Source organism: Saccopteryx leptura, chromosome 3 (genome assembly GCF_036850995.1).
Source record: "Saccopteryx leptura isolate mSacLep1 chromosome 3, mSacLep1_pri_phased_curated, whole genome shotgun sequence".
Lineage (NCBI taxonomy): Eukaryota > Metazoa > Chordata > Mammalia > Chiroptera > Emballonuridae > Saccopteryx > Saccopteryx leptura.
The window spans coordinates 304534580-304547588 of NC_089505.1; the positions used below are offsets into that span (position 1 = coordinate 304534580).

General features: G+C 40.2%; 1 protein-coding gene across 17 annotated transcripts in view; it reads left to right on the forward strand.

Annotated features, from left to right (window-relative positions):
* The window catches only part of EYA1 (EYA transcriptional coactivator and phosphatase 1), a 334821-nt gene that overhangs the window by 270258 nt on the left and 51554 nt on the right, over nt 1-13009 (forward strand). For all 17 annotated transcript variants that reach the window (XM_066378892.1, XM_066378893.1, XM_066378895.1 and 14 more), the window contains one exon: nt 11670-11759. In XM_066378892.1, coding sequence (XP_066234989.1) covers nt 11670-11759 — 90 coding nt within the window. The remainder of the gene's footprint in view (nt 1-11669; nt 11760-13009) is intronic.

Consider the following 13009-nt stretch of genomic DNA (forward strand, 5'->3'; position numbering starts at 1 on the left):
CTTAAAGGTCTCAACTGAAAGAATTAAAATTGGACAAATTTATATTGCTTTATGTATTTGTTTGATTTATTTAACCAATTTTTTGCTTTTTTTTTTAAATTAAGTCAGAGATGGGAGGCAGGGAGGCAGAGACAGACTCCTGCATGCACCCCGACTAGGATCTACCTGGCAAGCCCCCTACCAGGTGATGCTCTGCCCATCTGGGCCGCTGCTCTGTTGTTCAACAACTGAGCTATTTCAGTGCCTGAGGTAAAGCCATGGAGCCATCCTCAGTGCCTGAGGCCAAATTGCTTGAACCATTGGACCCATGGCTTCAGGAGAGGGGGAGAAGAGGGGAAGGGGTGGAGAAGCACATGGTTGTGTGCCCTGACCAGAAATTGAACCTGGGACTTCCACACACTGGGCTGATGTTCTACCACTGAGCCAACTAGCCAGGGCCCAATTATTTTGCTTTTCAGTTTAAAAAAATAAGATGGTAGAAGGAAAAGAAAAAAGGGGGCAAAATGTGCAAGGGAGTGTAAATAGGAACCAGAGCTATATTAAAAATAGAAACAGTTTTTTAACGCTATACTAGTTTATCTAAGCAATAAAGAGATATTACTTCCTTATTAGCATGTGGTGCTGTTTTTAGTTGTTCTTATAGTAAAACCAAAATGACTTACAGTTCTTTTTGGCCTACACAAGACCTAATGTAATATTTGGCATTTGTGGCACTGTTAAAGCTCAAATCTCAGGGTAAATCTCTTAAAACAGTTATGTAAAAAGGAAAGAGGTTTTTATGGTTTGATGAGTGGTTAGCTTTAAGGTTTCTAGAGAAAGGAGGAAGTGTTTTCTTTTATATTCAGGAAAACATTCTAGATCCCACCCTAAAATCCCATGAAGAGATAAACAGGTTTTCCTTAAACTTTTTATCCAAATTGAGGCTCAAAGGACCATCGACACTTCAAGCCCAAAGTAGAAGTTTTGAGAAATTAAATGAAAATGGTTAAGAAAATCATTTTTTGAGTCGGCCTCAATAGGGGGACAGCCTTTAAAAGAGGATTAAATTGTCATTTGAAGCTCAGAAGTGAAAATTGGGAATGAGTGAATACCACCCGTCAACATGGTTTTTGTAGCGCTTGCTTAAAAGATAGTCAATATCAAATATCATGTACAAATACAGGAATCAGCAAAGCCAGTGTTACTGTAATATTTCTCAGCATAAATGGGCATCAGAATAATCTGAGCAGCATGAATTTCATCTTGGTCACTGAAATAAGGCAAAAAACATGTAAGAAATTACCCTCTGCCCCTCCTCACCCAGGACCTGGAGGAATTCACTATGGTGTCCCTATTGGGTGAGGTCCCATGCTAATACCATGTCATCTCTACGTTAGGACACAAAATTGAAAAATCCCTCAAAAGAATTTGTCACAATAGAAGTACGTGGTACTCAGTCCCTTCGCCTTCTAGCATATCATAGTTTAGTTGGAGTAATGATCACTATAACTGTCCATGAAGTAAATCAGAAAATTGTACTGCCGCGTTTGAAGTTGCACACACAAAACCTTCCATGTTATATGGAGTACAGTACCCAGGACACACACCTGGTGATGTAGCCCACTCCTGCCGAGTCACCATTTGTTTCCTCATCTGACACTAACAAGCTCTTCAGAAAGTCAATCTTTTATAATTTAGTGAATACATACATAGTAGTGTCATAGTATTTAGCCATAATTCCTGCCTTCAGGAAGTTTATATTCAAATAAAGGAGACTGTTGGTAGGGAGTGAATGAATCTTCAACAGCAGTCCTTCATTGGGGCAAAACTAGTCTCAACTCATGCCACTCTAAATTCACAGAGAGGGAAGCCACAGAATCTCTAAAGGAGTAACAATATTCAGAAGGCAGCCAGTCTCCCAGTAGTATACATGATGAGCATTCTCTAGTAGCTGCAATCATTGAACTAGTAAGAACTAACCCGTAATAGGCTGTCAAATGATAATGCTAGCACTGTGGATCAGAAAAACATCAGGACCCGCAGACCCACAGGAGCTATACAACCAGAAAGGAAATGCCAGGGGCCCTAAGTGAGATGCTTCTATGGTTACTGCTCTTCAGTGACACTGGGAATTCTCCTTTGCAGCTGATCAACATGGCAATGTGGCACTGCTGTTCCTAAGTGGATGAGACGTAGGTCCTGTGGCTTCAATTATAAATGTAGGCTTTCCTCTGGTTTTCTGGACAAGACCATCCCATAAGATAAAAATTAGTAGAGTTTACATAGGCAAAGCAATTTCTGACATACGTTCTTGTGTAGATTCTAAGTCTTACTTTGAGTCTGGGTCCAGATCACCAAGCGAGCCCTGACACCTTCTTTTCAATAAGCAATGATACACTGAGGAGCTTTGCATGGCTTGTACAATTTTGACGTAAAAAAGGGTTTTTTTTGGCATTTTCAAAGTATGACTGGGTGTGTTTTAAATTTTTTAAAGAAATATTTTTAATTCGTAGTTTCACTGCCAAAAGACAACCAATCTTGTGTCACTGAATATGTTTTATATCATTTTAATATCTTAGCTCTAGAAACTTTTGAAACACATGCGAAAGGAGATGGAATAGTGTAATGAAGCCCAGTGTAACTTCTCGAAGCTTTAGCAGTTGCCATAGTCCAGGGTGATCTCCTGTCTGTGTCCTTACCCTAGCCCTCCCCATGCTTGCTCTGTCCTAGGATTACTGTGTTTCAAAGCAAATCCCAGATAGCATATTATTTCATTTGTATATATTTCAGTATGAATTTAAGACTCTATTAACCCTTTGAGTAGTGAGTTTTTTTCATGCTCACTGACCCCTGGGAGTTTTTTTTTTTTTTTTTCAAAAACGAACTTGGTTCCAGTTCCAGTTTTATTAACTTAAAATCGTATTTGTTTGATAACCAATTTATGAAAACAAGAAAAACATATATTTGCCTTTTTTTATTGTTGCCTTCCATGTTTTTAAGATAAATTGATCATACTCTGGATGGTCAGGAGGCACCAGGACATACAGGAATGTTTGTACTACTCAAAGGGTTAAAAGTGTTTTTTACAATAGAAATAGTGGGTGATTGATACGCACCCCAGTACTTTGGCAATCTAGAAAAAATAATAATTATTTTCTAATATCATTAAATATCTAACCATTACATTTCTCAAATTGTTTTTAATTTTTATTTTAATTAGACGAAATACACGTAATATATGCTCTTGCTTCTTAGCAGTTTTGAAGCACACAGTCAGTAATATTAAATGCATTCCCACTGTGGTTCAGCCAGTCCCCAGAACTCTCTGCATCTTGCAGAACTGAAAGCCCGGAGCCCTTAAACAAATTCCCTTGTCTCTCGTTCCCCAGCACATGGCAACCACCATCATACTTCCTGTCACTATAATTTTGATAACTTTAAGTTTCTCATATGAGTAAAGTCATACAGTGTTTGTCTTTTTGTTAGTGGCTTCTTTCCCTTAGCATAGTCTCTTCAAGTTTCATTCATGTTGTAGCCTGTGTCAAAATTTCCTTCTTCTTTAAGGCTGAATAATAATACTCCATGGTAAGGGTACCCCACCTGTTGTTTGGTCATCTCTCAGTGTACCCTTGGGTTGCCTCTACCTTTTAGCTATTTTGAATAAGGCTCTTATGAACATGATGTACAGATATCTCTTTAAAACCCTGTTTTCAATTATTTTGGGTCTATATCCATACTGTTTCCATAGCAGCTGCACCATTTTCGCTTCTCACCAGCAGCGCACACGGTTGGTTCTAGTTTCTCCATAGCCTTGTCAACATATTATTTTCGGGGTGGGGGGGGTTGTGTATTTTTTTATAGTAGGCACCCTAATAGGTGTTAGATGGTATCTCATTGTGGTTTTGATTTGCATCTTCCTACTACGGATCAGTGATATTGAGTATCTTTTCATGTGCTTGTTGACCATTTATATATCTTCTTTGGAGAAATATACATTCAGGTCCTTTGCCCATATTTTAATTAGGTCTTTATTGTTATTGTTGGGTTGTAGAAGTTCTGTATATATCCTGGATATTAACTTCTTATCAGATATCTGAGTTTTAAATAGTCTTTCCCATTCCATAGATTGCCATTTCATTCTGTTCATTGAGTTCTTTGCTGCATGGAAGTTTCTAGATGTGTGTAATTTAAGCAAAGCCGATAGTGTGACAACTATGAGAATGTACATTTTTGGTGGGTTTTTGTCCTGCATGCAAGAGTGCTTTGCCTGCAGGTTATGAGCACAAATATTCTAGAAGAAACTTTTTGACTTTACTTGCCAAGTGGCAAAATATTGCCCCTGCTAACTTGTGTTGGGACTAGCGTTAGACCTCGTTCAGCGTGGAGGTGAGCTGTGTGGCTTTGTGGTGAGCTCTGGGTATGAGGCAGCTTCATTACTTGCTCTCCCAACACAGTCACAGACTGAGATGTGGCAGCAAGTGGGATAGCCCTGCAGGAGCAAGTGTCTTCATTCACCTGGTGGTTGAGTCTTGGTAGAATCAAATTTCTGAACTGCTATGGATTTTACTTATTAAAGCTAACTTTTTAAATTACCCTTATAGTTTATGAGATACCCTAGCTTATCTATGAAACAAAACAGCAGTGAGAGGTCATATCCTCACTTCCATTATACCAATACCCACATGTATTTATAGACACCCTTTTCTTTTATTCACTTCAAATTACATTGTAGATTTTCAACATGTGAGTACAACACACAAATATGAATCTCTCTAGAGGCTAAATGTAATGGCATTCAGCATTTCTGTGCATTGACTTTGTCTAGAATTTCCTTTTTTCTCTTTTAATGTTTTCATGACTGAAGGATCTAGCATAATAGCAGTGATCAGGCTGGAGGGAAAAAACAAAAACAAGAAAAGAGGGGCAATGGGCCAAGGGTGATTTCAGTCCAGAATGATAATAACTTAGTCTCTGTGGGCAGTTCTGTGTTCTAGAGAGGAGAGGAAAAGATCTTGAGGCAAGGGATAATTAAAGGCCACTTGACAGAGGCTAAAAGCCCAATTGTTTTAGGCCTGGGTCTACCCTCAGCAGATTTCATTGTTTTTTAATTTTATTACATGATCTTGCTTTCTGTTCAATAGAAATAAATGTCTGTGTTTTCACACACAACAACCATGGGCAGCTTAGCATTGCAACAGGTCCCTTCTCTTTATTTTCATGATTGTAACAAGACATTTGCAATTCAATATCATATTAAAATAATTTAGGAGCAGCTGTTAAATTTCATGAGAGAGAGAAAGTGTGTGTGTGTGTGTGTAGGGATGGTGCTATTTGTTTTTATTAAAGAAGGTTTCTACTTCTAGAATTTACTGGGCGGAAGAGCTATTGTAAATTTAATAAAATCAATGATAAAGCAATAGATTAGATTTTCTCTTTTTGAGCCTCTTTGTTATACAATTCAATTTTTACTAGAGCACATAAGACTGTTTTGAAAAATGCAATACATGCCACTATTGAGTTTAAGAATTAAATAATTGGCTGCTGATCTTAAGCTAATATTATCCACTTCATTGAGTAGATAAGTAAGGTCTTGTAAGCAGCTGTTCTAAGAATGGGCTGCTCTTTAATCAGGTACAGATTAATCAGGCATTACTAATAAATATGCTTAGTATTATATTATGTGGATAGAATGATTTTATGATAAAAATATCTTTTTTTTCTAAGCTAGGTATCTAGGATTTTTTTTTTTTTTTTACCAACACTGAGCACTAGCAATTAACTAAAGATCAAATTCTATATTTTATCATCTTCTTCATTGGAGTTACTTGAAATAGTCTATATTTACTACTCTTCATTCATTCATTCCTTCATGTATTCCTTTACCAAACTGGGAAAGCTCTTGAACCTGGCATTGTAGGATGTAGAGCAGGGGTCCCCAAACTTTTTACACAGGTGGCCAGCTCACTGTCCCTCAGACCGTTGGAGGGCCGGACTATGAAAAAAAACTATGAACAAATCTCTATGCACACTGTACATATCTTATTTTAAAGTAAAAAAACAAAACGGGAACAAATACAATATTTAAAATAAAGAACAAGTAAATTTAAATCAACAAACTGACCAGTATTTCAATGGGAACTATGCTCCTCTCACTGACCACCAATGAAAGAGGTGCCCCTTCCAGAAGTGCGGCGGGGGGCCGGATAAATGACCTCAGGAGGCCGCATGCGGCCTGCAGGCCATAGTTTGGGGATCCCTGATGTAGAGGGAGGGATATAGGGATAAGGCTCTGCCCTCCTTGGACAAGAACGCTTACAGCTGTGGAACCCCGCGGCCGATGAGCCCAGCTGGAAAGAGCCAGGGAGGAGACTGAACTGAGGAAGGGGCGGCAGGAGAAACGCTGTGCGGGGATGCAGGACCTGGTCATGCAGGCTCACTCAGACCTCAGTGTGCTAACAGGGGTAGCCAGTGGAGACGTGTTCCAGTTTTCTTTAAGGTCTTGAGTGGAAACTTCCATGAGAGCCTCTTTACTTCGACATCAGGCCTCTGCCTAGTCATCTTTTAAAGAAAAGATTTTTTTTTCTTTTCTTTTTTTTTTTTTTTGTATTTTTCTGAAGCCGGAAACTGGAGAGACAGTCAGACAGACTCCCGCATGCGCTCGACCGGGATCCACCCTGCACGCCCACCAGGGGTGACGCTCTGCCCACCAGGGGGCGATGCTCTGCCCCTCTGGGGCGTCGCTCTGCCGCGACCAGAGCCACTCTAGCGCCTGGGGCAGAGGCCAAGGAGCCATCCCCAGCGCCCAGGCCATCTTTGCTCCAATGGAGCCTTGGCTGCGGGAGGGGAAGAGAGAGACAGAGAGGAAGGGGGGGGGGGTGGAGAAGCAGATGGGCGCTTCTCCTATGTGCCCTGGCCAGGAATCGAACCCAGGTCCCCCGCACGCCAGGCCGATGCTCTACCGCTGAGCCAACCGGCCAGGGCCTAAAGAAAAGATTTTATTATGAGAAAAAATAGTTTGAAAAACTAGAAATAGTTCGTGTATTGGGGAGGTAAACAAGAGCCAGACATCTTTGGGGCCCTCATACTTGAAGTGTTTGCATGTTTCCTAAAGAGATGGGAGAATGGAGTGGGCATGGTGAGACCCTGGGCCTAGAGTTCGTGAGGGAGCCTCCTGAAGATATCTACAAGCGAGATACCTGGCTTGGGGAAAGTCAGAGGGGTAGTAGTTTCAATCTCCCTCGGGGGAAGTCAAAGGGGTAGTAGTTTCAATCTCGCTTGGGGAAAGTCAGAGGGGTAGTAGTTTCAATCTCGCTTGGGGAAAGTCAAAGGGGTAGTAGTTTCAATCTCGCTTGGGGAAAGTCAGAGGGGTAGTAGTTTCAATCTCACTTGGGGAAAGTCAAAGGGGTAGTAGTTTCAATCTCCCTCGGGGAAAGTCAAAGGGGTAGTGAGTTTCAAGAAGGCATGGATTCCAGGTCTGGGGCAGGATGGCGAAACTGATTTGGAGTGAGGATATAGAGAGGCTGTTGAGAAGAATGCCAAGGTTTGGGGCTAGTAGGGTGCCATTCTCCTACAGAAGAAATACAGTAGGTTTCCAGGGAAGATGATGATGACTCTTACTTGCAGCATGTTGAGTGTCAGGTGGCTTGAGGGACTTCCAAGTAGAAATGACCAACAGGTCATTGGTATGTGGGCCTACACTTGAGATCTGATTTAATAGAGGAGAGAGAGGCGGTGGTTGAATTCATGAGCGTGTTGGGGGCTGTAAGGCCGTGTGAACAGAATGAGGAATGGGCGGAAACTGTCCTAGGGGACAAGATCATTTAAAGAACAGGTGATGGACAGTCAGATTCCAGGAAATGCTCAGAGAAGACCAATAATGATGTGATAGACACCAGGGAAGGAGAAATGTCAAGATCAGACAGCAGTGACAGCTGTCACAGAGGGTCAAGTTCAGAAAAGAATGGGAAGATTTGGACGAAAGGTTTACTTAAAAAGACATGCTTCTTTGAAGTGGAGGCAAAGTTCTATAATTTTTCAAAAGTGATCTAACAAAACATAGTGTTTCAAAAGCAACCATTTCATAACTGCAGCTCTGGAATTCGTTATTGCAAAAAGCTCAAGAAAAGCACGATTAAGCCAAACACATGGTGATTTTACCGTCTCAGTTTTGGTCTAAAAAAATGTGTTTTTTTTCTTTCTTCTAAATATGCCAGAGTAAGCCATCAAGCTATGACTAATTTATTAAATGTTCAGTGTTAGCTTTTTGTCACATTTGGTTTGTATCAGACATCTGAAAACTTTGAGAAGTATTGAGATTATTTTACAGGAAAATAAAATATACCCTCGATATGAGAAGCACTCCACTGCTGGAGTGTGTAAGCAAATCTGTAGACATATAGGTATCTGTCCGCTCTTCTGCTAGTTTATTCTCAGGGAAACCACTCAGGCTGAGCTGGCTTTGCGCCCCACCGGCTCTGTTACCGCAAGCAAATCTCCACACGGTTGACGATCAATTTTCCCATCTCTCAAATCAAAAGTGGTTGTCCACTTTTGTCTGCTTTGCTTACAGTGGAGTCTAACACTTCTGTGGGCTGTGAAATGGAAAATATAAGTGTACACCCTGCACAGTGAGGAAGGACTTCCTTTGCCAAACTTACATTATTTCAGCTGTGTGTGTGTGTATATGTGTGTGTGAGTGTGTGTGTGTGTGTGTGAGTGTGTGTGTGTGTGTATGTGAGAGAGAGAGAGAGAGAGAGAGAGAGAGAGAGAGAGAGAAAGAGAGAGAGGTATGACTAGATCATGATGTAAAATATTAGAGCCCCTTCCTATTCTAAAATTCTCTCATTCTAGTTAACTCTTCACACTGTGCTTTTGGGGTGGTAAAATGTTTCTTGACAACACCGTGGAGTGGCAGGTATAAAAACTCTTAAAACATTCAAGCTAATAACAGAAGAGCACAAGAGTAAAAGGTAAATAAGTCCAACATCTGTGTCGTATTTGACCGCAAGACTGAACAAGCCTTTAAAATTTATTAGTATTCCGACTCACCAGCCATTACTCTTAATTTATGAAGAAAAGTTAAAGTACGCTGTAGATTAACAAACAATGGAGTGGTTCTTTTAATGGTGGCATAAATGAGCCACCGTATCAAGGAGAAATAATGCTTCTTCCAAAGTAACAATACCGTGGCACATAAATTCTAGAATTGGCAGTAAAATGAATGTGGAGAGTCTCTCCTGCCTCGCCACATAAAAAGATTCATTGACCTGGTTATGAGACAAGTCAGTGTATTTTTATTGGCCTGAACAAGAGGGAGTAAACACCTTAGTCAGGTGTTTTGTTTTAGAAACAGCTGTTTGAACTCCCCCCTCCCCAATTCAGCTCCAGGGTATGTTTGAGTGTTTGCAATCCCTGGCTGATACTTAGAATCAAAGTGAGTGAGCAATTTCCCATAAAAGCAGCGCTCAATGAGTTTCTCTCTACTTATTTGTGAACTGTTTTTAATTCTTCTCAACCTATGAAATTTCATAAGGATTTGGCGGTAGGAAACAGGGACAATTTGAGAAGGCTAAGGACTGTGAATCATCACACAGGAAAGTTGAGGGAAGTGTTTCCTCCATCCCTCCTACACAGCTCTCGCACTCACTCTGGGTTGGCCTCTGCGTCTTTCTTTCCTTTATGCCAGCTTTATAAACCATGGGGTGTTTGCTAAACCTTTGCCAGTCTAATCCCTGACTTTTGGCAGAGAGGGCCTAGGGCAGGAGAGAAATCGAGACCAGCAGCACCAGCCTGCCACATTTTCCCAAGCCTTCCTCTCTTCCTCCTCTTAGATTTTTGCAAGTTTAGACCCTGGGCAGTTCTGGTGTTCAGGGCTAGTGCTGTGGATGGGGCTGGCAGAGTTGACTCTACCTCCATGGCCACAGCTGATTGGCCCGTGGCAGGCACCCAATGAGTCACCACCTTTATGGATTCATCCCAGGCCCCTGCTCCCTCAGAGGCCTAGAGACAGGTATGATTGTGCCGAATTCAGAGATGACTTGAGGAGGTGCAGTGGCTAGAGCAACAACCTGGAATGCTGAGGTCATGGGGTCAAAATCCTGGGCTTGCCCGGTCAAGGGACATAGGAGAAGCAACTACTGAGTTGTTGCTTCCTGCTCCTCCCCACTCCCTTTTTTCTCTCTCTCTCTTTCTTTTCTAAAAATCAATAATTCTTTTTTTAAAAATGAGAATTTTTTTATTCTAAGAAAAATATTTTATTTCATTGGAACAATGTATTTACCATTTAGCCATCTGACTTATTAGATGAGCAAACTGAGGCTCAACGAGAGGAGGACAGCAAAGTGAGCCCAGGGTCAGGGCCTCTTCTCTGCCACTTCCCAAAGCGCATGCGAAGGCAGCACTTGGGATTCATACTCAAGGCACCGTATACTCTAGATACATGGACAGTGGGGAGTAAGAATGGCAAGTCTTGAGCTTCAGAATGAAGACAATGGAGAAAACATACATTGGGCAGTATTAGGAAGCAAGTATCTTATTTCTCTGGGTTTTATGTCATCAACTAGAAGACTCAAAAACTGGTCATTCACTGAGTCTGCCCCAGCCAATTGTGTGACCTATGGAGACACAATTCCTCTAGTTATAATTTCCTTGATTAAATCATGATCCACATAGATCCTCTAGTTCTAAAAATTTGCTGTGATGATGAAATAGTATATCAAAAATTATTGTTCCTTGGGAAATTTTTATAATGCCATACCTGTGAAAGTTAGTAATATTATTAGGATACCAATAAAACTTGCAAAAACTAACATTACATCCTTGACTACTTTGTCTACAGAAATTTCTTTCTTCACTAATCATGGAGAATCTTCACTGAACCATCTTGCTTCCTTGGTTTGGGGTTTGGTGTATTACTAATACAGGAATACCATAAAAAACCTACAAATGTTTCCATATTTCCCCGAGTGTGTCTCGGTGCCAGTAAATGTCATCAGGATTTGGGTGGTATGAAGCATTAGGTAGAAGTCACTAGAAGCATCAGAATGCTGGGACTCCCCTCTGTGTATAGTACTGGCTCTTTGATGACTGAATAGTGTCACGCAGATATTACATATGCTCCCCAAGCTGGCATGGTGCCAGCTGGGCAAAGGGCCATCACTTCCTACTTTTCAGTATGCTCAAAATTGGCAGGCAGTGTGAATCAATAAAAAGTGATAGTTATCTGTAGAAAATGTAGTATTTATTATTGACCTTCAGAAATTAATCCATATGTATCTACTTTCTGATATGTGTGGCAATGCTTTTAGACACTTTTAATGGGTTGTGGTGTAACATAAACGTTGTCTCCTGGATTCATTGATGTTCTTGCTCCTTAAATGGGTGTGAAGCCAAATGTCCTCTACTTTCTATGTCTAAGTAACCCTAGATTATATATACTCTTGTAATATTTTAAGCAGCAAGTTATTCCTTCCTTATGCAGAAAACCAACAACATTAGGAACACTTCTAAAATAAAATAAGTCATTGAAATTGACATATAGATTAAATCATGCTCACCAAAGGCAACTGGTGCCCAAGCTGCCCAGTGGGTCCCTTTTGGCCTTTCCTGACACTGACTCCCTCTTCATGTGACACTGTATTTCATGTAACTTGAGGTATATGTGTTCTTGACCTGGAACATTCTTCTTTTAGGACCCACCCACTTCAGTTTCCCTTGGACTGCGAATGGAAGAAATGATTTTCAACTTGGCAGACACACACCTATTTTTTAATGACTTAGAAGTAAGTTCAATTATTTTACATAAACTTCATGTTGCGTGTCTGAAAACAGGGGATTGATCTTACAATAAGGGGATATTATTTTTGGAATTGTAATTGAAATAATGAGATCAATATTGATTATATAAAAATGCATTTAGCTTTCATGGTGTTTGTTTTGCTTTACTTGGGCAGTTGTGTTTCAAAGTTAGATTCCACGTAGCCATTGATAAGGATGGAAACTGGAGGTCAAGAGCCTTAGATAACAAGTTGTGTTGATTAGCAGAAGCTACAGATTTCCAGTTGCATAATCACCGATGAGATGAATTGCTGTTACAATCCAGCAGAACCTGTGACACTGTCATTGTCTTGGGTGATTTCCTTTCTGGCTAGCCCTGTTGGTTGGATGACTCTTCAGTCAGACCTCAGCTGTCTGGGTACCAGGATTTCTTCTGTCAAAGTGCTGATGATTTTATTTGTCTGTTACAATTTAGGGGGAAACTGTCAGAAGGCTAGTTAAATGTGTTATGCACAGTGACAAACATGGTGATGTTAGCAGCATTCTGAAGAATAGAGAGTATTGTTTTTTCTATATCTCCATTCTGAGACAACATGACTATAACTATATTTCTCTCCGTTCTTAATAGAGACAGTTGTTTATTTAAATCCTGCTGTTAAGCAAGCTTGTGGTAGGGCTGCTAACAGCCATTCGTCAAGTTGTTGTTTTGCTAGACTTTATAAATGTATGTTATTTTAGACAGGAGAAGAATCTGAAAGATTCACGTAGAACTTTTACTGATCAGAGTTAATTGGCAGCAATTGGCCTTTAAATATTTCCTGATGTTTCCTTTTTCAAAAACAAGCAAAATGCACCTTATTTAATAGATGAACCAAAATCATTTGAAAAATGCCAGCGTGTGACAGAACTTAAATCCAGTTTGTTCAACATCTGTCCTGTATTTTCATTTCTTTTCATCTACAATGAAACCACTCACAGATGAATTGGCAACTTCCAGTGCAATGAAATTATTTAAGTATGCTTCGTTATTTTTTTTTTCATTTCTTACTGAAATATTTATTTTCACACTTACGGTAAAATACAAAAGAGTTTTGCATTTTAAAGTGTTTGCTTCCCTTAAGGAAATTACATGTAAGGCATTAGTACTTTTTAAGGTAGAAATATTACGAGTGACAAGTTTAGAATTGCCTTTAGAAAAGCTTAATAATCATACTTATTTTCAAAAGCTGTTTCTGATTTATAGCTGTGATTCACT